General features: G+C 61.0%; 2 protein-coding genes across 2 annotated transcripts in view; both read left to right on the forward strand.

The window, feature by feature from the left end:
- The window catches only part of LOC311627872 (uncharacterized protein), a 389,410-nt gene extending 381,432 nt beyond the window's left edge, over positions 1 to 7,978 (forward strand). Inside the window, exon 9 of the mRNA XM_084894580.1 lies at positions 7,809 to 7,978. The gene's annotated coding sequence lies outside the window, so the exon portion shown is untranslated. The remainder of the gene's footprint in view (positions 1 to 7,808) is intronic.
- An 8,422-nt stretch (positions 7,979 to 16,400) lies between these two features.
- Positions 16,401 to 22,598, forward strand: FGF3 (fibroblast growth factor 3). The gene is made up of 3 exons (XM_084896007.1): positions 16,401 to 16,862; positions 18,833 to 18,936; positions 22,071 to 22,598. The coding sequence occupies exons 1-3, from the start codon at positions 16,646 to 16,648 to the stop codon at positions 22,443 to 22,445; spliced, it is 696 nt and encodes a 231-aa protein (XP_084752133.1). The 5' UTR covers positions 16,401 to 16,645; the 3' UTR covers positions 22,446 to 22,598.
- Positions 22,599 to 27,110: the final 4,512 nt, after the last annotated feature.

The following is a 27,110-nucleotide window of genomic DNA, read 5'->3' on the forward strand; positions in this document are numbered from 1 at the left end:
TAAATGTAGATGAGGAAGTAGCTGTAGATGAGGAAGTAGATGAGGAAGTAGATGTAGATGTAAATGGAGATGAGGAAGTAGATGTAGATGTAGATAAGGAAGTAAATGTAGATGAGGAAGTGGATGAGGAAGTAGAAGTAGATTTAGAAGTAGATGTAGATGAGGAAGTAGAAGTAGATGTAGATGTAGATATGGATACTAGTATATCCTTGATTTAGCCAAGGAACCAGCTCCTGTGATTGTGAGGCTGGCTAGTTGAGTGCCACAGGGCAGGCCACAGCTGGAGACCCCTGACTGCTTCTGCATGGGAGCCCATGGTTGGAACACTTCTCGATGAGTCCATTTCCTGGACAGATAGTTCCTGTTAGCCGTGGAGTGCAGTAGTGTGTGGGTACCACATGGAGGCTCAGGGTCAGCTCCGCCCAGGACATGGCCTCCTTTGCATCCTGAACCCACCGGACTCACCCACTTGGGAGATAGCCTGGCATCCTGATTTGGGCACAAGCTCTGGAATCAGGTCACCTGCGTTCAGGTGCTGGGTGCCCCGAGTCACCGCTGAGGGCAAGCTCCTCAGCCTCTCCCAGTCTCTGTGTCCTTATCCCAGTGAAACAGGAAACACAGTGACAACACCACACTCTGGAGGGAAGACCTCCAGCCGAGTGTTTACAGTGAGTCTGGCATTGGGCGGATCTTTCTCGATGTTGGCCACCCTCTGCCCACACGGTTCTAAGGATCTTCCTTGGATCCACTTGGATCCACTTTACTTGAATCCACTCAGTGATCCTGACAACAGCCCTGCAAGGCGGGCACCTTCGCATCGCCCCTGTTACAGCTGAGGGATGGGCTGCAGTGGCTGCTGGTGTTGTTGCTGTTGCTGTTGGTGTTGCTTCAGGTGTTGATGGTGTCAACATGGTTACTGGTAGGAGGCCCGTGGCCATGTCATTTGCTTGTGGTGCCCACCCCAGAGGGGGCTGCTTCTGGGCTCCGTGTGTGACCCCACCAGCCGGCTCTCCCTCCCACTCCAGGGCTTCTGGAAAAGCCCAGGGCTGCCAGGGAGGGGCTGCCCCTGCCAGCGGGCGCCGCGGGCCGGCCTGGCACACCGTGCCGCTCAAGGTGCGCCAGACTGCAGCTGGCCCCCGCCCCCGGCCTTTCTTCTCTCTCCTTTTTGTTCGGGCCCTTTTGATTTGGGAACAAGGCCCCTTTATGTGGCACCGGGCCTGGCCAGGCCTCCCCGTCCCACCCAGGGCTGGGGATTTCCTTTTCATCTGGCACGAGGAGGCCCGGGCTCGGAGCGAGATAGCGGGAGGGATTTGGTGGTGTCACAAAACCTGGGTGACTCAGCTTTCAGTGGGCATTGTGGCCCCGCGGCTTTGATATTTTAAGTGGGAATCGCAACAAAGGGGAGCCAGGACGGCGGGGCGGGAATGCCGCTCGCAGGGGCTCTTAATGGCGTGGCCCTCTCAGGCTCGCCCGCTGAAAGGAGGCCCCTCTCCCAGGAGGACTATTCCATTTCGGTGGGATGACTGGCCTGTGACCCCAGCCTCTTGAGGGTGACATTGAGCGGGGCTGTCATTTCGGGGTGGGGTGGGAGGTCGGCCGTCAGCTCCTTGCCCCCACCCAGCCACCTCCTCACCTGCCCTTCGTCCCGGGAGTTTCCCACGGGGAGCAGCAGGCGGCTCTGGCCAGGAGTTTCCAGGCAGAGGGGCTCTTGGCAGGACTCTGGCCCGGTTCAGGGAGCCCCTGGCCCGGTTCAGGGAGCCAGCCTGGAGGCCCTGGAGTCCAGGGGAACGTGACCAGGAGGGAGAAGCCTGGTGGGAAGCGGCCGACATAGACTTGGAGACTTACCGAGCCGACAAGACAGACAGCTCTCCCGCTTTGCTATCACGCTTGCCTGTGAGTCGTGCAGGGTGCGGCAGAAACAGACATAGATGGGCCATTAGACTTTCTGTGTGCCTCGGTTTCCTTATCTGTAGGATGGTCTCAGGATGGGCTCTGTGAGGGTGAGTCGATAAGGCCCCTTCGGTGTTGGCCAGACTCACGATGAGTCCGCACAGAGGGGCTCGTCTGGGGCTGGTTGGTTATTCCCAGCCACCTTCCTGCCAGACGCCATGCAGGATGGCCTAAGGACGGAGGACCCGAGACCAGCCATCCAGGCGCAAACCCTTGGGGAGCCTGGGGCTTCAGGGCCGGCTCTGCTCCAGGCCCCTCCTCTGCCGGGCGGGGTGGTGATGGTACCACCTGAGGTGGTGTGGAAGAACCACCTTGGATTTTGGGAGGAGAGTCTGGTGCAGGGCCTGGACCATTCGGGGCCCTTGACCCACAGGGCTGTTTCAATGATGACAGGTTTGACGGCCTGTCCGGAGGGCTGTGGGTCGACTTGTGGTTGGTTGGAGGCCACAGGTTGGTAGCCAGGACTGCCCAGGGCCATGCAGCCAGCAAGCACAGAACGGAATTGGAACTCTGGCTGTCGGGCTCCTAGAGATCTTCCCCGTCCCCTGCCCCCTCCCCCTTCCCCGTTCCGGGCCACAACGTAACCGGCAGAGGGCAATGGGCTTGCCTCACTCCAGGTCAGGCAGATAAGGTTTCCTTTTCTCTCGCCCGTGGCTGCCCACCTGACAGGGAGGGACCGGGGAGTGGGCAGCTGCATGGTATTTGGGAGGAAAATGGTGACCAAACTGTACCCCCACAAAAGATGTCTATAAGCCCCAAGTCCCAGAACCTGTGAATGGGATCTTACTTGGAAATGGGGTCTTGCCAGGCCAGCATGGCTCAGTGGCTGACTGTTGACCTATGAACCAGGAGGTCACGGTTTGATTCCCCAGTCAGGGCACAGGCCCGGATTGCAGGTGCAACCCCCAGGAGGGGGCATGCAGAAGGCAGCCAATCAGTGATTGTCCCTCATCATTAGTATTTCTCTCTCTCTCTCTCTCTCTCTCTCTCTCTCTCTCTCTCTCTCTCTTTCTCTCTCCATTCCTCTCTGAAATCAATAAAAAATATTTTTTTAAAAGAAAAAGAAGTAGGGTCTTTACAGATGTAATCAGATTAAGGTGAAGTCACACTGGAGAAGGGTGGCCCTAATCCGATGACTGGTTTTCTGTATTTAAACTACTGACACTATTACCTCTGTTCCCCATTTCCCTTCCTTTGCCCCCCTCCACCCAGCCTGCCCCAGCCCCCCACCCTCTGGCCATCACCACACCGTTGTGTAAGTCCATGGATTATGCATATATATTCCTTGGCTAATCCCTTCCCCTTTTTTCATTCCTCCTCCCCTCCGCCCCCCAATTCCTCACCTTCCACGGGTGTCCTTAGGAAAAGAGATAAGAGAGATAGAGACCCACACAGGACAGAAGGCCGTGTGATGATGGGGTCAGAGACTGGAGGGATGTGGCCACGAGCCAAGGAACGCCTGAGCCCCAGAGGCTGAGAGACACGGAGGGCTTCTCCCCCAGAGCCTTCTGGCACCTTGATTTCAGACCTTCAGCCTCTGGAACTGTGAGAGAATGAATTCCTGTCACTCTCAGTCCCCAGTCTGTGGAGCTTGGTTACAGCCGCCGCAGACACTACGACCAGCAGTTACTAGCAGCCGTCACTATTCCAGGCCCAGGAGCAGCCTCGCAGGTCGCTCCACACCTGAGGGTCTGATGTAGGCAGTGGACGCTGCTGAGCAGAGTTGTTGGGAGGGGACATGGTGCCACCTGCCTGCCTGCCCCACCTCTCCATCCCCAACCCCTTCAGACTGGATCAGCTCCTCCAGTGACGGTGTCCCAAGGCCACCAACTCCTTGGTCACAGGGCTGGGGTTAGTCATCATTTCAGGTGCTTACACAAAGTCCTCCAAGCCACTCACCGTGCCCTTCCACAGCCTTTTCTTTTCCTGACTTTGAAGATGAATGAATTTTAAAGACTACAGTGTCCCTTTAAAACCAGACAAACGGGGCTGGGGGTGGTTGGGGGTCCAGAATGCTCTGAAGGAGGAGTGTCATCTATCTGCCCTGATCCCCCAGGACTGGAGGGCAGGCCCAGGGAGGACAGCAGCTTGGGACCTGGGCCTGGGTTCCAGGGTTCCAGGGTTCCAGTGCCAGGAAGAAAAGTCCCCACAACTCTGGCTGTAAAAACCAGTAGGAACTGAGGCTGAGGGAGATGGAGGCTGCTGGAGTTCCAGGCAGTTCCTCTTAAAGGGCCCGTGCACCGACTTCCTCAGATTCGCTCCCTCTGAGTTCTAGTGCTGGTGCAGCAGCTCAAAAGGCACCAGGGACATACGGAGCAGAACTGAATTGTCCGGTGTCAGGGTGAGGGCTGGAGGGACAGCTTTCTCCAGACAGAAGTGCAGGCAGAGGCCACTGTTCCTCTTCTGAGCCTTCCCCCCCACAGAGCCAGTCTCCATCAACCTGGCTCATGCTTTTTGCCAGGCCCTAGTGATACCCTGAGACCCAGCCCCATGCAACGTTCCCACCCACCCAAGCTGTTTCCTGTGTCTCCTCAGGCGGGACGTCACCGGGGAGATATGTCTCACAATTTTTGTCCGCCACACGTGAGCCTTAGACCAGCCAGTTCTGCATTTCTGCCCCTCCGACCAGTCTCCATGTGGCTTCTTCTTTACATCCTCAATCGTAGAGCTTCTATTCAGCTCGATTTCAGGTGGTCCTGAGTAATGGCTGTTCTGTAGCTTAGTTGTAACTTTGATGTGGTCATGGGGCGATGCAAGGACTGCATGGACATACACCGCCATTTAACGGGAACCCCCTTGTTGAATTTTTATTTATTTATTTGTTTGTTTGTTTGTTTTTAAATAAATTTTTATTGTTCAAATTATTACAAATGTTCCTTTCCCCCACCCCCACCCCCACTGCATTGCTCTCCTCCACCAGGTTCCCACCCAACCCTCTGCCCTTTCCCTACCCCCCATTGTCCTCATCCATAGGTGCACAGTTTATGTTCAGTCTCTTCCCACATCCCCCTCTCCCCTTTTCCCCAAGAATCGTCAGTTCACTCCCCTTCCATACCTCTGATTCTATTATATTCAACAGTTAATATTGTTCATCAGATTTTTTTTTTAAATTTCCTTGGTTTTTAGATTCACTTGTTGATAGTTACGTATTTGTTGTTCATAATTTTTATCTTTATTTACTTTCTCTTCTGAAAGAACCCCCTTCAGCAATTCATATAATTCTGGTTTGGTGGTGATGAACTCCTTTAGCTTTTTTTTTATTAGTGAAGCTCTTTATCTGGCCTTTGATTCTGAGTGATAGCTTTGCTGGGTAGATTATCTTTGGCTGTAGGTTCTTACTATTCATCATCTTGAATATTTCTTGCCATTCCCATCTGGCCTGCATGGTTTCTGTTGAGAAATCAGCTGACAATTGTATGGGTGCTCCTTTATAGGTAACTACCTGCTTTGCTCTTGCTGCTTTTAATATTCTCTCTTTGTCTTTTGCTCTTGGGATTTTAATTATGATGTGTCTTGGTGTGGTCCTCTTTGGATTCCTTTTGTTTGGAGTTCTGTGCGCTTCCTGGACTTGTAAGTCTAATTCTTTCACCAGGTGGGGGAAGTTTTCTGTAACTATTTCTTTCCGTATGTTTTTGATATCTTGCTCTCTCTCATCTTCTGGGACCCCCATAATTCTGATGTTGGTTCACTTGAAGTTGTCCCAGAGGTTTCTTACATTATCTTCAATTTTCTGGATTCTCTTGCCTTCTTGCTTCTGCGGAGGAGTGTCTTCTGGCTCTTTATGTTCCAAATCTTTGACTTGATTCTTGCGATCTTCCATTTTGGTTTTAGGACTCTGTATAATATTTTTTATTTCAGATAATGTATTCTTTATTTCTTGTTTATCCCTTATCATTTCTTGTTGATTCCTTATTAATTCTAGTTGATCCTTTTCATATCCTCATAGGTCTTATGGACCTTTTCTAGGAAATTCTTGAAAAACCTTATAAGCGTAGATTTGAACTCTATATCCAGTCGCTTTTTGTCCTCCATTTCTTTCGTTTGTGATCTATTTCGTTGTCTCGGCATTTTCACAGCTTCCCTGATGGGGCGGGGTTTCAGGGTGGAGCCTACAGCCTTGGCTTCCTTCAGCCCCACCCTATGTGGTTCCTGAGTCTCAGTAATCCCTAGGGTCCTTCAGTACTCGTTGCAAGCACCTCTGAGAGAAAGGTGCCCTCAATTTTCACCTGCTACCAAACAGTCTAGGCTCTCCCCCAATGAGCCCGGAACTGGGGTTCAGTTCAGTTGTAAGTGGAGTTGGAGTTGGCGTTCAGAGCAGTCCAGAGCTTTTGTCTCCTTCCCGCCAGGGCAATCCTGTGGCACAGCCAACCATCCCTTCTCTGCACGCAATGTGTGCGCCTCCGGGACCTCCTTTTGCCCCTACCCCGGGGTTCCGCCTTACAGCCCAGCTCCCTATGGATGAGCCTGGGTCCCCAGGGTCTGGCCTAGAACTGGGGTTCAGAGCAGTCGGAACTGGGGCCCAGCACAGTCGGAGCTTTTATCTCCTTCCCACTAGGGAACGCCAGCCAGGCACTCAGCCGCCCCTCCTCTCCGGCTCCGTCCTCTCCGCGCGCCGCGTGTCTCCGTACCTTAGGCTTTTACAGCTCCTCCGCTCTTCCTTCTGGTTTTCTCCTTGCTTCTCGTTGTAGAATTTCCAGTCAGTCGACATTCCTGTAGTTCTGGGTAATGTCCATTTTATATTTTAGTTGTATTTAATTGAAATTGTTGTGTGCAGCTGCGGCTAGGTGTTTACCTGTGCAGCCATCTTGGATTCTCCTTGAATTTATTTTTAAAGTTACCTTGTAATTAGGGAAAGTGATGCTGCTCTCCATTCTTGATAAAGGTGTAAAGTGTCCTTTAAAATAAGTTTAAGTAAAAAATAAAAACCAATTATTTTGTTCTTTTCATTGTCTCCGGGTCTGGTGGGATTCTCAGCTGCTTCGAGTACCATGGGGATGAGCTGGCCGCACCCCCCCAGGACCTGGGACCCAGGGATGACCCATCTTGAGGGAGGCATCCAGGAACAGGCCCAGACAAATATAAAGCACCTCCCCATGACCCTGGGCCTCTTACTTCCCTTCTCACCTGCAAAGGAGGACCAGAAGGCCCCTCCCAGGGGTGCTGTCAGGGTTGAGGAGTCATAGCTCGTGACATCATTCCCATATTCACTACCTGTGGAGCCGTATGAAAGGGTTTGTCATCATAAAGACCCTATGAAGTGAGTGTTACTATGTGTCCATTTTACAGACACAGAAGCTGAGGCACAGAGCAGTCAGGTCACAGCATGGGTTGGTCTGAGGGCAGAGGCTGACTGCACTGAGCACGCTGTGTCCCTGGTGCCTTTCGAGCTGCTGCACCAGCACTAGAACTCAGAGGGAGCGAATCTGAGGAAGTCGGTGCACTGGCCCTTTAAGAGGAACTGCCTGGAACTCCAGCAGCCTGCATCTCCCTCAGCCTCAGTTCCTACTGGTTTTTACAGCCAGAGTTGTGGGGACTTTTCTTCCTGGCACTGGAACCCTGGAACCCAGACCCAGGTCCCAAGCTGCTATCAAGACCCCTCCCCACTCCCCCCCCGCCCCCGCAATGGCAGGTGGGCACTCGTCCATGGGAGCAAGTAGCTTTCCGTGGGTGAGCTCACGCCACGCACCTCAGCTGTGACAGAAGTGGCCCCAAGCTCTGCAAACCCATGTCGACAGCACCAGTGGCTGCAGAATGTCTGAGCCTCAGCCCCCACCTCAAACCACAGCTGCTGGCCCGCCCTCTCGACAAAGCCAGTGCCTGGTGGGTTTGGGGTTGGAGAAGTGTCCGCAGAGCTGGAGCCTGTGGAGCAGGGGTCTTCAAACTATGGCCCGCGGGCCACATGCGGCCCGCAGAGGAGTCTGATCCGGCCCGCCAGGTTTTTTGGGCAGTGAGCGCAGCCGAGGTGTTACAGTAGGAATTAGTAGTTCATATAGTCCGGCCCTCCAGCTCTCTGAGGGACCGTGATCTGGCCCCCACTTTAAAAAGTTTGAGGACCCCTGTGTGTGGAGCGTCCGAGCGTCCGGCCTCGCACACGGAGCGGTGTACCTGGGGTCTGGTTACCTGGATGTCCCTGTGGGCCTAGGGAAATGCCGTTTTTCTTTCAGGCCATGCACTCTGAGCCTCAGAGCCCGGCGCAGGCAGGCGGGACTCCTGTCCCCCTCTCTGTCCTGAGCCCGGATGATGGACCCCTTTCCTCTCATCCCAGGCACCTGAGCGAGCCCGGAGAATCCAGAAGGAATTCTAAAGTGACACTTGAAAGAAACCCATTCACCGGCGAGTGAGTTATTTTTGTTGTGCAGACAATGGCGAGTGGGCAGGAGAGGAAACGGAGGAAGGCCCCTCCCGCCCCATTCCTCCACGCTAGTCACTCCGGTGTCTGGTGTTTGGTGTCTGGCCCCTGCCAGGACCTGGCCCCCAGGAACAGACCCAGGGCAGGTTTCTTAAAATATAAAACAAGTCTATATGTTCACCTGTTTGCAAACAAAATGGTGTGTGTGCAAAGTTGAATGCTGCTTTTCACTTTTTTTTTTTCTTTTTCTTTTTTCCATGAGCTTTCCCCCACAGAGTACTTTATCTTCATAGTCTCCTTAAAGCTGCAGGCTGGACACCTGAGGGGCCGAGGACCGGCGGTTCAGCACAGACTCTGGAACCGGCTCCCTGCCCCTCAATCCTGGCTCTGTCCCTGAAGCTGAACACCTATTGGCCAGTTGCTTCCCCTCTCTGTGCCTTTGTGGGTTTTTTGTTTGTTTGTTTAATCTTTGAAATGAGGCTTCTCATAGTCCGCACCCACTAGGGCTGTGAGGAGGATTACATGAATTAATACTTTGAAGATGTTTAGAAGGTCACATGGTGGGTAGAGAACACTATATCCGCAGTGTCTGATAAGTGGGTTCTCACCTATTGTCAGAGTCTGGGTGTGCTCATCACAAATCACAACCAGAGACTAGCACTGTCTGGCTCTCTCTTGTTTTGTTGTGGACAGTATTACAGACGTCTCCTAATCTCCCCCCCCCCCCCCATTACTCCTCTCTTCCCAGCCCCTCTCCCCCCAGGCCCTCACCACACCACTATCTGTGCCCATTGGCTCTTTCTCCGTGCTGGATTCATCCGCTCCTGAGCACACGGTTCCCGTCTGGGCCTCGGTGTCCTCATCTGTGAAATGGAACATTGTCTGTTCACGAAACGCAGGTGTGATACAGCGGAGAGTGCGCGTGAAAGGGAAGGTGTGGCCCAAACCTGGGGCAGTTTGGGGGGGTGGGGAGATAAAATTTGAGAGATTTGGAGCAGAGTAGGAACCCATGATGCTTGCTGAGCGGTTAAGTGAGGGTCCAAAGGAAGCCAGCATGGGGGGGCGAGGGGGGCTGCTTCCTGGCCCCACCCAGGCACAGTGTGTACCCCTGCCCGTGCCCAAACAGCCTGCATGTGCCACTCACCTTTGTCACCCACCTTCTCCCTGGCAGTAGATGGTTGCTGCCCGCCCGACCGGCCTCCCCGAAGAAAACAATGTGTTTGTCTGTGTCCTTAGCTCATGGCCTGGCACGAAGCTGGAACTCAGAACATGGTGGATGGATGAATGAGTGTTTGAAGGAGCAGGTGAGTGAAGGACAACGTGTTCATGGAGGAGCTGGCTGTAGTTTCCTCTCACAGGGGGTCTCCGACAGCGATTCCCATGTAGGTGGGCGTCAGATCGGCCTGGAGAATGGACTCAGATATTGGAAGCAGCGGAAGCCTGGGGAGCTCATCATAAGAGGCAGCGGCTCCTCGGTGCTCTCACCGTACCCCTTCAGAGGGCCCTGCAGGGAGTGGGGTCTCCAGGTGGGTTCAGCGGCCTCCGGGCGGGGGGGAGGGGGCAGTGGCCTCCAGGGAGGGGGGGGCAGTGGCCTCTGGGTGTGGTCTGTCTGCTCTCAGTCACACAGGGGAGCCACCAGTGTTTGCACAAACACTCCCGCACCTCCTGGACAGGCGGCCCCTGCAGAGCCATCCCAGTGGAGACGTAGAGACACAAGCTAACTTGCTCTCCACACACGCCCAGTTGGGAAGGAGTGACAGTCCGGTGCTGAGGACACCTTTGCAGAGAGCGCGTGATGAGAAAGCCACTTCCTTCCCCGGTGTCTGGCCTTGCACCTCTGGTCCCTCGGGGGCAGGTCCCAGGAACTGGGTCTCCCCTGGCTTCTGTGGTTTCCTGTCCTTCCCCCGCCCCAGGGCCAGCGGCAGGCCACATCCCCAGCCAGAGATGGCCTGTCAGAGGCTCGGGCCACTCCCGGCATTCGCCGGTGGTGGTCACAATGCAGGCGAGCTGACCCAAGTTTGGCAAAAGCGGCTGCAGAGCCCCCAGAATGAACAGCAGCCATGGGAGGGGTGCCCCTCTACTACCGTTTATCAGGGGTTCTGTTTTAGGGAACCCATGCTCCCCAAACTCTTCAGCAAGCCCCACATTCATAGTGGGGGGTGGGGTGGGGAGAGGCCTAGCACTCTGGGCAGAGTTCCGTTCCTAGTCCCGGTTTGATTGGGCCCAGAGCCCCCCACCCAGTGCCTGGCTCCTGCACCCCAGAGCAGCGGTGGGGCGGGCCTGCCGGAAAGGGTTAAGAGCCATGCCAGCGTGCCTGGGGGGACAGCGGCTGCCGACCTGTAGACTGGTGGGGACAGGCAGGTGAAATCAAAAGCTTCAGGGACAAGAGGGACCAAAGGCAGGAGCTGGAAGAGAAGCAGCCATGGTTGCCCCCCACCCTGCCCCAGCACAGGAGCCCTGGAGGCCGGGACCGCAGGGCAGAGGTCAGAGGTGTGGGTTGGGCTGGGGTGCCTCTGTTTACCCCGAGCAAGAGCAAGGAGCCAGCTAGGGACCTCGGGGGTATGGGCTCCAGCCCAGCTGTCATTGTGGCTCAGAGGCACTCTTTCCACCTGCGGCATGTCCCCCCAGGAGAGACACAGGGCACCCCAATAACCCAGGCAGCGCTTCCCGAGCCTAATGATGGCCCCTGAACTCAGCCATTGTGCCACCTAATCTGCTGCTAAAAGGATTTAAAATTCAAGAGAGAAAACTGTTGACGCCAATTAGCTCCATTGTGCAGGCTTCAGACAGCCAGAGGCCATGGCTCCTGGGCCCCAACTTCCCCTCTGGGTAAGGGGGGAGCTCTGCGCAAGCCCATCCCTCAGTCGGTCAGCCAGAGTTGGACCTGCTTTCATCTCGCTGTGTCCGTGTTTGGAGTGTAAGCTGGGAGAGCTGGTCTAGGGCCCAAGGCCTACCCATGAGGTCATTGCTTCCCGGGCTGGGCTGGGGAGCAGAAGGTACTTGTTTGAGCTGCGCTATCCACCTGAGGTCACCTGGTGGGGACACTGAGACGTGCTCTCTGCTCACAGGTCTCACGTTGAAGAGCAGCGTCTGAATCCAGCCCCAGGCGCACACCTGATGTGCTCATGCCACCGGCTCCCACCAGCTGCTCCCCGGAAAGAGCCGGTGACCAGGGCGCAGGGTAGGAACCCGCTGCCCCACCCGCTTCCTTCCTCCTCCTCACCTGCAGTCCTGATCCTCACACCTGTCCCAGCTGGAGGGCCCCCCAGAGACTCCCCAGCACAATACCCAGGCAGTGAAAATCAAAACAACAGCAAAATCAACACGAAGGGCAGAACCGTTTTCCTCCCTCTCACCCCTTTCATGCCTCTTCCTCTCCCAGACATCACTACCAACCCTACAGCTTCTCCGCTTTTTTCATTCCAACGTCCAACATTACCAGGACAAGGGATGCTGGGGAGCTCCCTCCCTCCCTCCCTCTCTCTCTCCCTTCCTTCTTTCCTCCCTCCCTCTCTCTCTTTCATGATCTAGGAGTGATTGGCTCAGGCCAAGCCCAGGGAGCGGGCACTGAGAAAGCAGAGAACAGCAGAGCTGGATGCAGGGACCTGGGGGGAGGGACTCCACCAGGGAGTCTCGGAGGGGATGGCATGCAGAGACACCCCTTCCCAGGAGGGTCTCTCTCAGCTGGATCACCAAGAACAAGGAGAATCTAAACGAGTCCAAAATGGGCGCAGAGGAGGGGAGGGGGTGCTGCCAGGGTGGGGACAAGCAGCACAGAGACCCTGGGGTGCTGAACGGACCCTTCTTGTGAACAGAAGCAAGCGTGCACCCTGCCGGCTGCTTCCTGGCCCGTCCCCTCGCCATCTTGTCTGGACTGGGGCGCATGGAGGGAGGGGGACCCGTTCTGTGAGGCGGTGGGAGCGTCCAGGGGTGCTGCACAGGGTCTTCAGGAATAGCAGATGTTTCTAGAAGGGAAGGGCAACCGGTGCCCCAGGTGGAGTGAGCAGCAGGGCAAAGGCCAGGCAGGCTGGGGGCAGGGGGCGATTTTGCCGCTGGGGCTCACTCCGTCCGATAGCCCTTCTCAGGACTGCCGGGCCATGATCCGGGGGTGCTCCTGGTCGGCGACCCCATTCTGGGGCTGGACGCAGCCCACAGTCCGGCTGACATAGAGGAGGGGGTCCTTGTTCCTCTCTGCGCCCAGCAGCCCTCACTGTCCTTGGGCACAGGCAGTGGTCCAGCCCTGGCTTCCTGAGACATCGGGCACTAAAGGAGCCCCTCACTGGTGCCATCTGGGAGCCCAAGAGGGAGCTGTGCTGCCTTAACCAGTCGGTTCCTGTCAGGTGCTGGGACCAGGCTCTGCCCTTAGGAGTGGGTGGCTGTGCTGGGGAGGGCAGCCAGCTGGTCGACCCACCGGCAGAGACCTAGCCGGGCTGTGTGTGGTGATGCTGCTTCCAGTCCCACACCTGGTGCCCATGGCTTCTCACTCTGCCAGGAGCAATGGCAGAGGCGGAAAGAAGCCTGCCACGCGGCCCGGGACCGTCCGCGGCCTGTGGGGATGAAGTGATCAGGTGGCAGAGGTGAGCCGACAGATGGAGGCTTTGCCCAACCTCCCAGCTGGGGAGCCCGGACAAGTCTCATCAGGTCTCTGAGCCTCCGTTTCTCCTCCCAAAGGCAGGGCTGCCTCAGGGGTTCCGGGCCCGCTGGCTCTGGGTGGCGCTGGAGGCCTGGGCTCTCTCCCACTGCTCTGGGGGTGGGGGCGGGGGGGGGGGGGGCACAGTTAGACAGAGTTTGGGGCCTGAAGCCAGCACCCCCTCTGGCAGTCACCCTGTGGGCAGGCTGGGACACACACACACACACACACACACACCGCCGTCACAGGACCCTGCTCTGTGTTCCATCCCCTCCCTTGGCTCCCTCTCCTGGGGAAGGCTCTGAAGAGCTGAAGTCTGAACCCGAGGGCGGGGTCACACGTACCAGATAAGCTGGGAGGGGGTCTGGGGGTTGGGGCCCCCAGAGCGGAGGTCTCGGGAATCCTGGTGAGGTGGGCTGGGGCCAGGCCTGGGGGTGTCCAGGCCGGGGTCTGGAAGAGACCAATTAGTCAAATGGCTACAGTGACCATTTGGAAGCAATTAGCAGGGTCGCTATTACCACATTACACCCCCCACCTGGTTCCGCATTGGAGGGGAGGGGCGGAGGTCGCCGCGGGGCGGGTGCGTGGTACCTCAGCCCAGCCGGCCCAGCAGGGCTTTGTGATGAGATCCATGCCCGGCCAGGAAGATGCCCGGAACCAGGTGCCCCTCCCTTGGCTGCGCCTCAGCCCTGTGATGTCCAGAGCCCAGCCAAGGCCCTAGGGGTGCCGGGGGCTTCCTGGGCCCGGAAAGACAGGGGTCAGGGAGATTCAGATCAAGAGGAAAGTGAGCAAAGCCTGGAGCCAGAGGGAGAGGCGATGGGCAGTGGGTTGGGGGTGCAGGCAGGTGGGCGAGTGCCCCCCAATGCCAGCCCAGGGTGGGGTTGCTGCGGGGCCTGAGACAGCTCCCTCTGACCTCAGAGTGCTCCAGAACAGAGGCGCCCACACGGTCCAGCGAGCGTGGCTGTCCTGGCAAAGTCACACTGGAAGGGACCGCACGCCGTGGGTGCCCACTGTCCCCGAAGAACCGTGACGAGGGCTCTGTCCCCCCCTTAGAGGCGTCACGGCTCCATCAAACACTGGACCCAGGAGACGGGCCCGCTCTGCGCCGGCCATTCTGCGGAGCCTCTATGTCCGAGGCGTTGTATGTGCCAGGGAACCAGCATCTCAGAGGAGCTACGTGGTCAACTCCACGGGACACGGAAGTGGCTGCGGAGCCATTGGCTCTTTTGTTCCTTCCTTCTCCCCTTCGTTCAGGGAGTGGGCACTGAGGGGCTGCCCCCCAGGAACTGTGGGCACAACAGTGAACCGAGGCAGCACACCTCCCGCTCCCGCCACCCCGCCCCACGGAAGCCCCTCTCCCGGTTCCGGGGGCAGGTCCACTTGGGGGTCCCCACGGCTGACCACAACGGGCAGGGCGCCACTGTGGCGGCGTGCGGAGGAGCGAAGCTGCAAACCCTGAGTGAGCTTCTGCCACAGAATGTCCTGGCTCCTCCCCATCTTCCCGAGGGGAGTCCAGGGGAGGAGGCTGAGGCCTACACAGCAAAGGGAATCCTGCCCTCCCCCTGACCCCGCAGGTCTTGCCTGCTTCACCCTCTGAAACCGAGTCTCTCTCTGGACCCCAGGCCCATTCTCCCTCTCTTCTCGCTTCTTCACACGGACGCCGCCTCAGGAGGGACCTGCCTGAGTCCGGAGCAGAGCAGAGCTGACGGCCTGGAGGGCAGCGCCTCAGCCCTCACCGTGCCCCTCTGTGCTCTCACAGGAAACCCAGGCTCAGGCCAGCTCTGTGGGTGGATGGGCCAGTCCCCTGCCAGCTCTGTCCCCAGGGTCTGTCCTCTGTCCCCAGCAAAACAGGCTCCAGGAGCCTGGTCTTTAGACCCTTCTGGTGGCAGACAGAGCCTGGCCCAGAACAACCTCCCCAGGAACTGAGGTACCGGGTGGCACCTCCAGGGCCCTTGGCACTGACCATGCCAGGGTGGGCTCACTGAGGGCACCTTGTGTGAGGCCACACTGTGAGAAATGTGGGGTGCGGCAGCTCCTGCAGCTCAGGGGGTCTCCTTGCCCTGCAAGCCTGCCCCTCCCTTGGGCAGGGCCAAGATCCCAAATCCTGATGCAGGTGGATGAGATGGGTCATTCCAGAAGCCCTGAACCTGGAGCTAAGACTGTGGCTAGACCACGAGAGATCTCACAGGGTCTGTCCCCATCCCTGCCTGTCTTGCCATGGAACAAGCCCCTTGCTTGAGCTTCTGTGTCAGTATCTGCTGTCCGCTGGCCAGGGCCTATGGGGGGACAGAGGCCAGGGAGCTTTGGGGGGGGGGGGGAGAGGCCAGAGGGCTGTGGGGAACAGAGGCCAGGGGAACTGAGAAGGGTGTGAGGGTGTGGCTTTGCCCAGCACTCTATCCACAGCCCCTCTTCACTGGGGTCCCAAGGGGCGAGAGTCCCACACACAGTCTAAGGGCCATCGGGGGCATCTACCCTGCTGCCCCGACCCACCAGGCAGGGGCCTCCATACCCCCTCCTCCGGCCACCCCTCTCTTCTCTCCTCTCCCTTCTCTGAGGCCACTGCCCCTCCCCTGCTTTTCTCTGGGGACCCCTCCCTGGTCTCAGTCTCCATGTCTGCTTCCTGGTCTCTGTCCCTCTCTCCTGCTCTCTTTCTCTCTGCGCTGTCTCTCTTGCTCTCCGCCTCTCGGCCCCTTTCTCCGGCTCTCCGCTCTCCTTCCCAGCCCCCTCTCCGGCCCGGCCCCGGGACCAGACCCTCTGAGACCCCCCACCCCCACCCCACGTGCGAAAACCTTCGCTTCCGGATCTGATGGGTGGGGTGCGAGACAGGATAAAGCGTCTCTCCGCCGGCCGGGCCCTCCCCGTGGGCCGCCTGAGACCGCGCCGCGGCGGGGCTCCCGGGCGGGCGGGGCGGACACAGGCCCGGGGCTCCCCCTGCGCCCCCCCCCCCGCATCGCGCCCCGCAGCCCCCGCCTTGTGCGCCGCCTCCGATGGGCGTCTGTCCGCGCCACTTCCCCGCGAGTCGTTTCCGCGGACCGCAGTCCTAGGCGGCGCCCCATTGTGCCGGGGATTGACGGGGGGCGGGCGGGGGCGGCGGGGCCCGGGGCGGACGCCTCCAGGCCCCGGTCTATAATTTTCGGAGGCGTAATTGGTCCGGGGCGGGGGCGGCGCGGGGGAGGGACCTCGCGGAGCGCGGCGGGCGCGGCGGGGGCGCGGGGCGCGCGGCGGAGCAGAGCCGGGGCTCGACGGCGGCGGCGGTGCGCGGGGGCGAGTGCGCGCGGGCGGCGCCGGCCCGGACCCCGCGCCCGCCGGGCCCCCCACCCGCGCGGCCTCCCGCCCCTCCCGCGCCTCCGCCCGGGGGACCACGTCGCCCTTTTGTTGCCGAACCCCCGTCTTTTCTTACAGCGTTTTGCGCAGCAACGGAAATTTCACCCGAGCCTGGGTGAAAATTAGAGGAGATCCATTCTCTCTCCTGCCCCTCTCTCTCTCCCTCTCCCTCTCTCTCTCTGTCTCTCCCCACGACACCCCCCCTCTCCCCAGCTCTCCCGCCCCTCCCCTCTCCTCCCTCCCTCCCCTCGCTGCGGCCGAGCCCGAGTCCGCAGCGCCGGGCGCGGGAGGGAGCCGGCCCCGCGCGCCCAGCCCGGCCCCGCCGCCGCCCCCTCCATGGGAGCCGCGCTCGCCTGCAGCCGCCGCCGCCGCGGGGCGGGCGCGATGCCGCGATGGGCCTGATCTGGCTGCTGCTGCTCAGCCTGCTGGAGCCCGGCTGGCCGGCGGGGCCCGGCGCGCGGCTGCGGCGCGATGCGGGCGGCCGCGGCGGCGTCTACGAGCACCTCGGCGGGGCCCCGCGGCGCCGCAAGCTCTACTGCGCCACCAAGTTCCACCTCCAGCTGCTCCCGAGCGGCCGCGTCAACGGCAGCCTGGAGCACAGCGCCCACAGTGAGTGCGGCCCGCGCCGCCGCCGGCCCCGCGGAGGGCGGGAGGGGCGCGGGCAGGGGCGGCGGCGCTCGAAGGGTGCCGCCGGGAAGGGGTGCCGGGGAGGGAGCGCTCCCCGCGGCCGGAGCCCCCCGCCGGGCCCGGAAGAAGAGCTTGAGGGGGCGCTGGGGGTGGGGTGGGGTGGGGCTCGCGACCTCCGAGGGCCAGGGCGGCTGCCTCTCGTGGACCAGCCCTGTCGCCCGGCCCGCCCGCTGGTCGGAGGGGCGCGCGGCAGGCGGCCCGGGGCCCCCCGCTTGGCCGAATCTGGTGGCCGAGCACGTTGGCGCTCTCTGAGTTTCCCGGAGGAAAGGCACCGGGCGGGACATGTACCGTCCTCTGGATGGTTCTGACGGCCTCTCCTCCTGCTGCCGGCCTCGGGGCGCGCATCCTTCCCTCCGCCCCGCGGGAGTGGCCGGCTCCCGGGCCGCCCCCGCTGGACCCTTTCCCGGGTGGAACCTGCAGCCTCGGAGCCTCCGTCCCTGACCACCGAGCGACTGCCAGGGCCTCGGGGTCCGGGTTGGGAGCCCCGAGGGTCATCCGCCTGGAGGGTCCGCAGCCAGAACCCGGCGAGGCTGCCGGGCTGGGCACCTCCGGCCGCCGGGCCGAGCCCCTCCCGCGGGGAGCGCAAAGCCACGGAGCTGCCGCGGTGCGCCCGGCGGGGAGCCCGAGACCCCGGCCCGGGGCCTAGTGGGGCCGCGGCGGGGAGCGTGGGAGGGCGGCCGAGGCCTCCTGCCGGGCGTGGGGGGCGGAGGGAGCGGCCCCGTGGGCCCGGGCGGCGGCGGCGAACCGCTGCTTCCTCGGGGAAGCCGCAGCCCCGCGAGGGCGTTTTTGGGGGCCGCCTCGCCCGGAGCCGCGCGGCGGAGACCAACGGTCCCATTGCCTGCCCTGTGCGCGGGGCCCCGCCACGGAGGTGCCGTGCCCGCCTCGCAGGGACACCCCAGTTCTCGCTAAGCCCCCAGTTCCCGCTAAGCCCCGGCTCCCCTTCCGACCTCAGAGCATCCAGTTCCGTGGGGACCCTAAGGGGTAACACCCAGGAGGCGTCTCTCTGGTCCCAGCGCCGCTCATCCGCGCAGAGCAGCCTGCACACCCGCGCGGCGCTCCCTCCCGTGGCCCGGGGCTGCTCTGAGGTCCCTGCTGAGGGCCGGGGGCCGGGTCACGAGCTGGGCCCCCTGGAGAGGGTACCCTCAGCTCCCAGCCCCCATGGACACATTCGGGACAATGCCTGCCCCCCCTGCCTTTGCTGCCCCTCCCCACAAGGAAAAGCACCCCCGTGTCCAGAAGAGCGCTTAGGCGCGAGTTAAACTGTCTTACACACCAAGGGCAGCAGGGAGCCAGCCCGGGTCCCTTTGTGGCTCCCGGTCTAACCCAGTAACCCAGCCTCTGTGTCCCTCCGACCCCATGGGACAGGTACTCCTGCCCGGGCCAAGGCCAGCGGGTTCAGGCGGCACCCTAAGGTGTTGTTGGGATTATATGATGAACTGGCTTCACCCAAGGCACCCCGCTTTCCCAATGCGGTACCCCAGGGCACTGCAGTTCAGGCAGCGGAGCTGCGTCATCAGCCCAGTTTGAATTCGGGCTCAGACGCGTGTACGCATCTTGGGCGGGTCACGGGGCCCAGCAATCCTAGGAAGCCAGCGGGCAGGGCTGTTCCCGGGTCCTCGGAGGCCTGGAGTCAGTGTGTGGCGATGGTAGCTTTGTTCTCCCGCCCCCTCTGCCGCCCCCCCAACTCCAGGTTTGAATTCTTCTCCTTGGAGCCCCTTCCCTGGTGCCCACTCTTTCACCTCCCGCCCAGTCATGCCTCTCCACTGAATTCCCAAAGTCCCCCTCCTGGGGGGGGGGGTGCTGCAGCCTCTGGCAAGGCTGGCGGCCCTCGCCCCTCCCCTCTGTGCCCCGTGGGAGGCAGAGGGGGTGCTGAACCTTCCCCCCCCCCCCAGGCATCCTGGAGATAACGGCGGTGGAGGTGGGCATCGTGGCCATCAAGGGGCTCTTCTCCGGACGGTACCTGGCCATGAACAAGAGGGGACGGCTCTACGCATCGGTGAGTCCGGTCTCCCCGGGGGGTGGGCCCGGAGGGAGCCGCCGGCCACCGGTGTGGAGGCCATTTCTCCCCAAAGGCGGGAGGCCCAGCGGCTAGCTCTTGGGAGGGAACCCAGAGGAAGGGAGACGGGACCCAGGTCCCAGGCACACCCGCGGGGACCCAGTGTGTCCACCGCCTGGGACTCTGTGGGCCTTGGCATGCCCTTCCACAAGGGCGGGTGCGGGGGACACACGGAGCAAAGTACATGGAACCAGGAGATTTGCTCCCGCCAACTAGTCATTACATGCAATTCGGCCGATACCTTCCTGGGCAATGAGAGGTTTTCCGTCCGCACGTCGCCTAGGCAACGCAGCCCCAGGACCATCTCCACGCGGTTGTCTCCCTCCATCGGCGCCTAAGAGGGAAACACACCACCACTTCCTGCCCCTTCGGCCGCCAGGCACAGCGCCGTGCAGAAGAATGGCAGGAAAACCCGCCTCTAGGCCCATTATTCCATCGCTCATGTGTCACCGCTCTGCTGCGGGGAAAGGCAGAAGCCGGGCGCTCTGGCCCAGCGGGGCGCGGGCTAGGGGCGTGTCCGGGAGGAGGGACCTCGGTGCCCAGCCCTTCTCGCCCAGCGGCTGTGGTTTGCAGGACGTGCCCCTAGCCCTGCTGCCTTTTCCCCGAGGGAGCAGTGTGGCTTCCCAGGCCCTGGGGCACGGTGCCCCCGGTGGGTGGGACTGACTTTCTGGTCTCGAAAGGACTCAGACCTGTACCTCACAGAGCGGGGGCGCCAGGGAGGAGGTCTCGCTGGCCGGCAGGGATGGTGCAGGTCTGACCTCTGAGGGCCTCCGTTCACGCTGGTGACATCACGGAGTGGGGCAGGGAAGGCTGAATCGAAGGCTACTGCCGTCTCTTTCCTGGGCAGCCCAGGCCCTGGGCTTTGGAGGCAGAACCAAGCCTGGCCTGAGTGAGCCCAGGGGGTCAGAGCCCACTGTGGTGTCTGTCCCCACGTGTCATGGCATTGGCTTTGGGAAAGGAGGAGGAGGAAGAGAGGGTCTCCCCGCAGGCACAGCCAGGAGGTCCAGTGGAAGCGGGTGGGGCTTTGCAGAGCGCGGGCAGGAGAGGTCTCCCCGCCCGGCAGGCAGCCCGGCGCCGCCCTGGCACCGCCACCGCGTGTCCCCATCCGAGGCGCCGCCAGCCAGCCCACTGCCCTGCTGTCTGTCCGGGCCCCTCGTCTTCGCCATCGGCCTGCCGGTCTCCTCCCCAGGCCGGCTCACCACTTCCCTGCCCCTGACTCCCTCTGAGCTACAGGTCACCCCTGTAAGCCCTGGTGGCTCAGAGGCCCTGGCAGAGGGCAGCACACCCCAGCTGGACGCCACAGCTCCCCTCACTCCCCTACAAGCCACCCTCTCAGCCCAGGGTCAGCTGGGAGTCAGGGGGGATTCCTTTCTCTCTCAGTCTCACCTCCAGTCCCTCTCCTCGTCCTAGACGAGACCTCCAGATCTCCATTCCTTCCCCTCACCTCCCCTGCCTGTGCCGCTGCCCTCCTGTCTCAGGCCTCATCACCTTCCACCGGGACCATCGCAACCTGGGGACGGGGCGACTGGCCTCCAGCCTCGCCCCCTCTTCCAGGCCTCTGTCCATCAACCCATCTATTCATCTATCCACATCCACCCACTTACCTATCCACTCATCCATCCATCCGCCTGTCCCTCCTCCGTGCTCCCTCCGTCCAGCATTCACCCCTTCCCGCACAGGCCCGTGCTGTGGGCCACACCGTGTCCGGTCCCGTTGAGGGTCTCTCTGCAGTGCAGCCGCCCTCACAGCTGTACAGCGTGGAGGCTGCCACTGAGCTCTGAGTCCTGAGCCCCCACTTGTAGGTGGAAGAACAGAGAGGGGCTAGGCGTATGGGGAGAGGTGCCCCCAATTCAGCCACACCCCTTCCCCCCCTCCCCGCCCCCCATCTCCAAGCCATTGGGAAAGAGGTGTTGATGCTTAAACATCTTGCTTCCCGAGTCCTTCTGGCCCCCATCAGCCCGAGGCCCCTGAGAATGGGCTTGCAGGTCACCTGCTCTCAGAGGCAGACCCCTAGGCTCTCTTGCTCCTGCTGAGTGGCCAGTCTCAGGGGACAGGCCAGGTCCTTCTGCCCACCTTTGCCTACCCCCAGCCCTGCTCCTTGGCACAGTTCAGGGAGGGAAGCCCTGGGGGGGGAAGGGGGGGCTTGGCACGCCCACCCGCCTGCAGATGGGACGGAAACCTCCACTGAGTCAGCATGAGGCACACACACACACACACACACACACACACACACCTGGGAGACCCCTCAAGGTGCCCTGGGGGACACTGGTGACAGCTCCTTCAATTCCGAGTTTTCCCCTCCGACCCTCCAGATGCCTGCCTCCCAGAGGGCGGGGACTCCCACCCCAGACACCGCCCTGTCCCACGCTGACATGGGTCTCTGCATCCAGTCCCTCCGAGGCCCTGAGAGCAGCACCTGCGAGTCGGAGCGCTGGCCCCGCTGGGCTCCTGGCTCCCGCTCCGTGCATGTCCTCCCTCCTTCCACCCTGGGGCAGGGACAGAGGCCAGGCCAGCGGCTTCCTGAGGCCCAGCCCCAGGCCCAGGGCTGGGGTCCAGGCTCAGCCTTGCAGGGAGAACCGGCTGTGCTCCCTTCCCTTCCCGTCTCAGGTGTTCTTCCTTCTTTCTCGTTTGTGCTGTTCCTGCTGGGGTGCCCTCCCCTTCCGCCGTCCAGATGGTCAGTCCTGCTCATGTCCGTGCCGCCCGCAGACAGGGCGGTGGGGTCGGGCAGGCCCTGTCCCTGCTGGCCCTGTGCTGGGGACACCCTCCAGGGTTTGCACTGGAGGCTGAGGGAGGCTGGGGCCCAGGAGGGGAGACAGGGAGAGAGAGCCCCTCCCCCCAAGGTGCTCAGGAAACCTTGGCCAAGGAAGAGGCCCTGAGTCGATCCCGAAGGCCAAGTTCACCAGACACAGGTGGGAGGAGGGGCACGCCGGGCGGAGGGCACGGCCTCGGCAAAGCTGTGGAGGGCCGCGGTGCTCGGGCCTGGGCGGGCTGAGCAGCTGTCCCTGGGACCCTGACCCCCCATGCCCGTGTGGCCCCGGGGCCGCTGACCAAGGCGTCTTCGCCCAAACCCACAGGAGACCTACAACGCGGAATGCGAGTTTGTGGAGCGGATCCACGAGCTGGGCTACAACACGTACGCCTCCCGGCTCTACCGGACGGCGCCCAGCGGGCCGGGGGCCCGGCGCCAGCCCAGCGCCGAGAGACTGTGGTACGTGTCGGTCAACGGCAAGGGCCGGCCCCGCAGGGGCTTCAAGGCGCGCCGCACCCAGAAGTCCTCCCTGTTCCTGCCCCGCGTGTTGGACCACAAGGACCACGAGATGGTGCGGCTGCTCCAGGGCGGGGCCGGGCTCCACGGGGGCCTGCCCAGGCCGCCCGGCAAGGGCACCCAGCCCCCGCGGCGGCGGCGGCGGCGGCGGCGGCGGCGGCGGAGCGGGGGAGGCCTCGCCTAGCCGCCCGGCGGGCGGAGCGGAGACCCCAGGCCTGGGCGCCGAGCTCATGGCCGGCCCCGCGTGGCGGGTGTGGACCGGCCCGCGGCCGAGCGTCTGCCGTCCATCAGAGCTGGCCATGCCGGCCGGGCAGCTTTCCGTAAGCGACTGTCCCCGCTGCTGGCGATTCTCTCCAACCAGCGCCCATCTGGTCAGGACGATGGGGCCGAGCAGGGGCTCAGGAGAGGAACTGCTGTAAAGAAGACACTCGTGGGTCTGTGCTGACCAGGGGCCCCCACCGGCCGGGAAGAGCAGCCGAGTGCGGGGTCCTGGCTCCCGAGGAGGCTCCCGAAGAGCAGCTGGGGAACAAGGTTGGGGGGGGATGTGTAACTGGAACATTAAAGTGTTTTACTCTTCCTTTTATGCAATAGGTCACAGGCGGTTTTTACATGAACTCGTTTGCTTGTGAGGACGGCCGCTTTCAGGTGTGAGATTGTGCGGAGCAGCAGGGCCCCAGAGGCACTCGGTCCCCCGGCTCTGAGAGCCGGGAGACCTGAAAGGCACACGATGGATGGAAGGGAAGGTTGATGTACCCAGAAGCCTGGGCGCGGGCACGTGTCCGTGACCCTGTGGCCTGTCTGCAGGCATCTGTGTGTGCGCACACGAGTGTACGTGTGTCTGTGTGATCTGGTTGTATGTGGATGTATGGTGCAGGCGTGTGAGGAAGAGGGGTGTGCTTTGTGTAAAATCCCAACAAAGCCCTGCACGGCGAGGACAGCTGTGAGCACCTGCTCCGACGCTCCTCCAAACCGCCCTGGGCCTCGGTCTTTGCCTGGAGCGGCGGCGGCCGCCGGAGTCCCGCAGGCGTGCACACCCACGTGCATAGCAGGCCTGTCCCCGAGAACCAAAAGGTGGAAACAGACCACGTCCACCCGTGGGCGGACGGAGGAGCAGGATGTGGTCCGTCCACGCGATGGAACGTCACCCAGCCTTAGGAAGGACGGGAACGCGGACCTGCTGCAGGTGGATGAACCGTGAGGACGTTGGACGTCCCATAAGCCGGTCACGAAGGACAAGTCCTGTGTGAGTCCACGCAGAGGAGGTCCCGAGAGGAGCCAAGTTCATGGACGGGCTGGGGCAGGGGAGGTGGGGGGGTGTTCCATGGGGAGGGAGTGCCGGTTGGGAAGATGAAGAAGTGACTGATGGTTGCACAACAATAAAAACACGGTGACATCTCGATTCCGGGAGTCGAGTGCCTTCTGCGTAGAAGTAGACAGGTCGAAGGGTCGAAGGTGCTCGATTAACAGTGCTGAGTGAAAACACCGGAGCCCCTGTCTTCGCAGAGCTGGCGAGGACAGGCGGCCAGGTAGCCACTCTGCTCGCCCTGACCCGGACCACTCCCCACCTGTCCCCCCGAAAGGGCGGCCCTGCCAGGATGAAGCCGGGACCCAGGGCCCGGCCCCTGAGCCCCAGCCCGGGCGGCCCCTCTGATGAGGAAGGAGGACTGGCCCGGGTGATGAGGCTTCAGCTGCTGTGCGCGGGCCTTTGAACCCCTCCGTGGGTTCAGAGGCCTCCTGCCTCCCTGGGGGCTGAGGACCGGGAAGATGAGCAAGCGGCTCTATACTTAGCGCCCACCCATTGGAGGGTGACCTTGCCGGGGTCGCATTCCAGGGCCGAGCCAGATATAGTGCCTGGCGCTGACCCCGTCCCCCCTCAGGCTGCAACAGCTGGACGACCAGGGCGGCCCACACAGAGCCGAGCTCCCCGCCAGGCTGCGGCCCACACCTCGGAGCCGGATCTGGGAGCCGGGCTGCCTGGTGGGGAGAGAGGCAGCCCAGTGCTGGACCCAGACACAGCCTCGGCTACGTCTGTTCTGGCACAATTGATCGCGAGAGCCCAGGACCAGCCTCTGTCTCTCCTCACCCTCAGTTTCCCCATCTGTCAATGGGTTCCCACAGTGGCCGCCAGGATCCGCTGAGAGACTCCGTCGTGGAACGGTCCGGTCCATAAGGAAGAGCTTTACAGCCGGGAGTGGATGGGGGAGGGCTGGCGTTGCTCTTCCCAGAAAGGTCAGGGACGTGCCACGGAGCAGTGTGCATCCTCAGGGTGCCTGTCCTGGGTGCTCTCCCCTGAGGAGCTCAGAGGTGGGGTGAGCGGGAAGTCATGGCAGCACACAGGGCGTACCGAAGGCCCGCTGGGAATTTCTCGGAAATCGCATGCCTTGGGAAGGTTATTTTCAAGTTAGAGATTTCAAAAATTCATGTATCGTCATTGATAAATAAATACATTTATCTGTTTTTTGTACAATTTAGGCTGTAATTCTCCATCCATCCAACTGTCCGTCCATCTATCCATCCATCTCTATCATCAATCCATCCACTCAATCATCTATCCATCCATCCATCCATCCATCCATCCATCCATCCATCTCTATCATCTATCCATACACTCAACCATCTATCCATCTACCCATCCATCCCTCCATACATCCATACATCTATCCATCTATCATCCACCCACACAGCCATCCACTCCTCTAGCCTCCACCAGACCTTCTGCTGGGCAGGTGGCTACACAGGTAGCAGAGCTTAGCCTTGCCTCTGTGGAGCTCGCAGCCCCCGGGGGCACAGCTCTGAGAGCGCAGCTTGGGAGCAGTGACCTGGAGAAATTCAGGAAAAACTGAGCCAGCTCCCTGTTAATGAGAACAAAGGGGACATCAGCAGTCAAGACCCTGACCTTTATTTGATTTGATTTTTTAAATACATTTGTATTGATATCAGAGAGGAAGGCAGAGGGAGGGAGAGATAGAAATATCAATGCTGAGAGAGAATCATTGATCAGCTGCCTCCTACACTACCCCTGCTGGTGATCGAAGCCAAAACCTGGGCGGGTGCCCTGACCGGGAATCGACCATGACTTCCTGGTTCCCTGCTCGATAGGTTGACACTCAACCACTGAGCCACACTGGCTGGGCTCAAGCCCCTGTTCTTGAGAACCAGTGCCTGTGGCCAGCCAGCCCCACCCTGATGACAATCTGACAACATCCTCATCTGCGTTCAGAGCGGACCCCGGACATGGGGAGGGCCAGGCTGAAGGGCTGGGGACAAGGTCAGGGGAGATGGGGCAGAGACAGAACTGGCTTCGAGGTGAGAGGTGTTTAGGGTCACAGGCCTTGGAGTTAGGGTCTCCATGGGGCTGGCACAGGCTTGATGGCCCCTTGCCCACCATGCCCTCAGAGAACAGAGCACCTCGCCAGGCCAGGCCTCCCAGACCCAGTGAGGTGGGCCTCCTGGGCTCTCCCAGGAAGATGGCCCCCCCTGAGCCCGGGGGACGCTGGCTGAATATGTGAGGAGGAGGGGCTGTCAGAGAAACCTGCCCTGGCTCTTCAGTCCTTAGCATGGGCTTCCTGTTTCTTTATAAGACCTTCCTCTCTGACCTCCTTCCTCCATGCTTCTCACCTCAAGTTCCTATGTCTCAGGAGAGCAGGCAGGCCCTCCAAGCACTTGGCCAGCCTCAGTGATTTTTCCAAGAGTGCCCTCTCCGCCAGGCACCCCTGCCTCCCCCTCCCAAGCCCTGCTCTGCCCCAGGACCTCTGCACATGCCCCTACCGGGCCATTCTGCCCTCTACTCGTCACCTGGCCGGCTGCTTCTCCACCTCCACTTCTCAGGGCCCCTCCTCAGAGAGACCTTGGACTGTCCTGTCAAAATCGGGTCCCCTCGATTTTTTCCCCTCACAATGCTTTGTTATTTTGTTTGCAGATCCCAGCGCGATCTATAATTATCTGGTTAATTGTACAGTCACTGCAGGTGCCCACCGATCACCCACCTTGGGGCAGGGGACGGCACCTGGCCTGTTTACCCTCCAAACCACACCTGCCTTTGGCGGAGGCTTGCTCATAGAGACAGTCCCTCCTCGAACCCCAGGCCCACTCCCCTGGGGCAAGAACGGGCCCTGTGGTGGGAAGCTCTGGGGTCCACGTGCACTGGACCGCGAGGGCCCCAGGATGTGGGCAGACACACGGAGGGCAGCTGCGACTTCCTGCCATTACCCTGTACAGGCGAGAAGGCAGGCTCAGAGAGATCAAACCGTTTTCTTAAGGTCTCACAGCCAACGAGGGGCATGTCGGGGTTGGTCCCAAGGTCACTCGGGCTCCAACACTTGCACCACCACCTACGTGGTACCCAGGGCAGGCGGGACAGGGGACGGCGGGGAGAGGGGCCACACAGTGGTGCAGCTGTTTCCGGAAACAGCATGGCAGTTTTGCAAAACGTTACCCAGCAATGCCACTCCTGGGCACATGCCCATGAGAACGGGAACCATGTCCACGCAAAAACCTGCACACGCGTGCTCATGGCAGCACCATGCACTGCGGCCCGAGGGTGAAGACAGCTGTCCATCACTGGCGAGCAGAGCAGCAGAGTGCTCCCTCCAGGCACCATTCCCCGGCCACAAGCGTGCAGGCATGCCAGTGCACCCTGCCACACGACGAACCCTGAAAACATGATGCTGACTGAAGGCCGTCTGGCACCAAAGGCCTCCTGCTCAATGATTCTGTTTTTATAAAATGTCCAGAATTGAGAAATCCATGGAGACAGAAAGGGGATTGGGGGTTGCCAGGGGCTGTAGGGAGACTGACAATGGCAATGATGAGAATGTTCTAACACGGATATGATGCTGCTGAATGAGGC

This window comes from Pipistrellus hanaki (genome assembly GCF_964339955.1).
Source record: "Pipistrellus hanaki genome assembly, chromosome: 9".
Classification (NCBI taxonomy): Eukaryota; Metazoa; Chordata; class Mammalia; order Chiroptera; family Vespertilionidae; genus Pipistrellus; species Pipistrellus hanaki.

What these genes read in the sequence shown, in the direction of transcription:
- FGF3 (XM_084896007.1), top strand. Translation starts at nt 16,646, where the DNA reads ATGGGCCTGATCTGGCTGCTGCTGCTCAGCCTGCTGGAGCCCGGCTGG. An exon ending in CCTGGAGCACAGCGCCCACA is followed by an intron (nt 16,863 to 18,832) that starts GTGAGTGCGGCC and finishes CCCCCCCCCCAG; the next exon opens with GCATCCTGGAGATAACGGCG. An exon ending in GGGGACGGCTCTACGCATCG is followed by an intron (nt 18,937 to 22,070) that starts GTGAGTCCGGTC and finishes CCAAACCCACAG; the next exon opens with GAGACCTACAACGCGGAATG.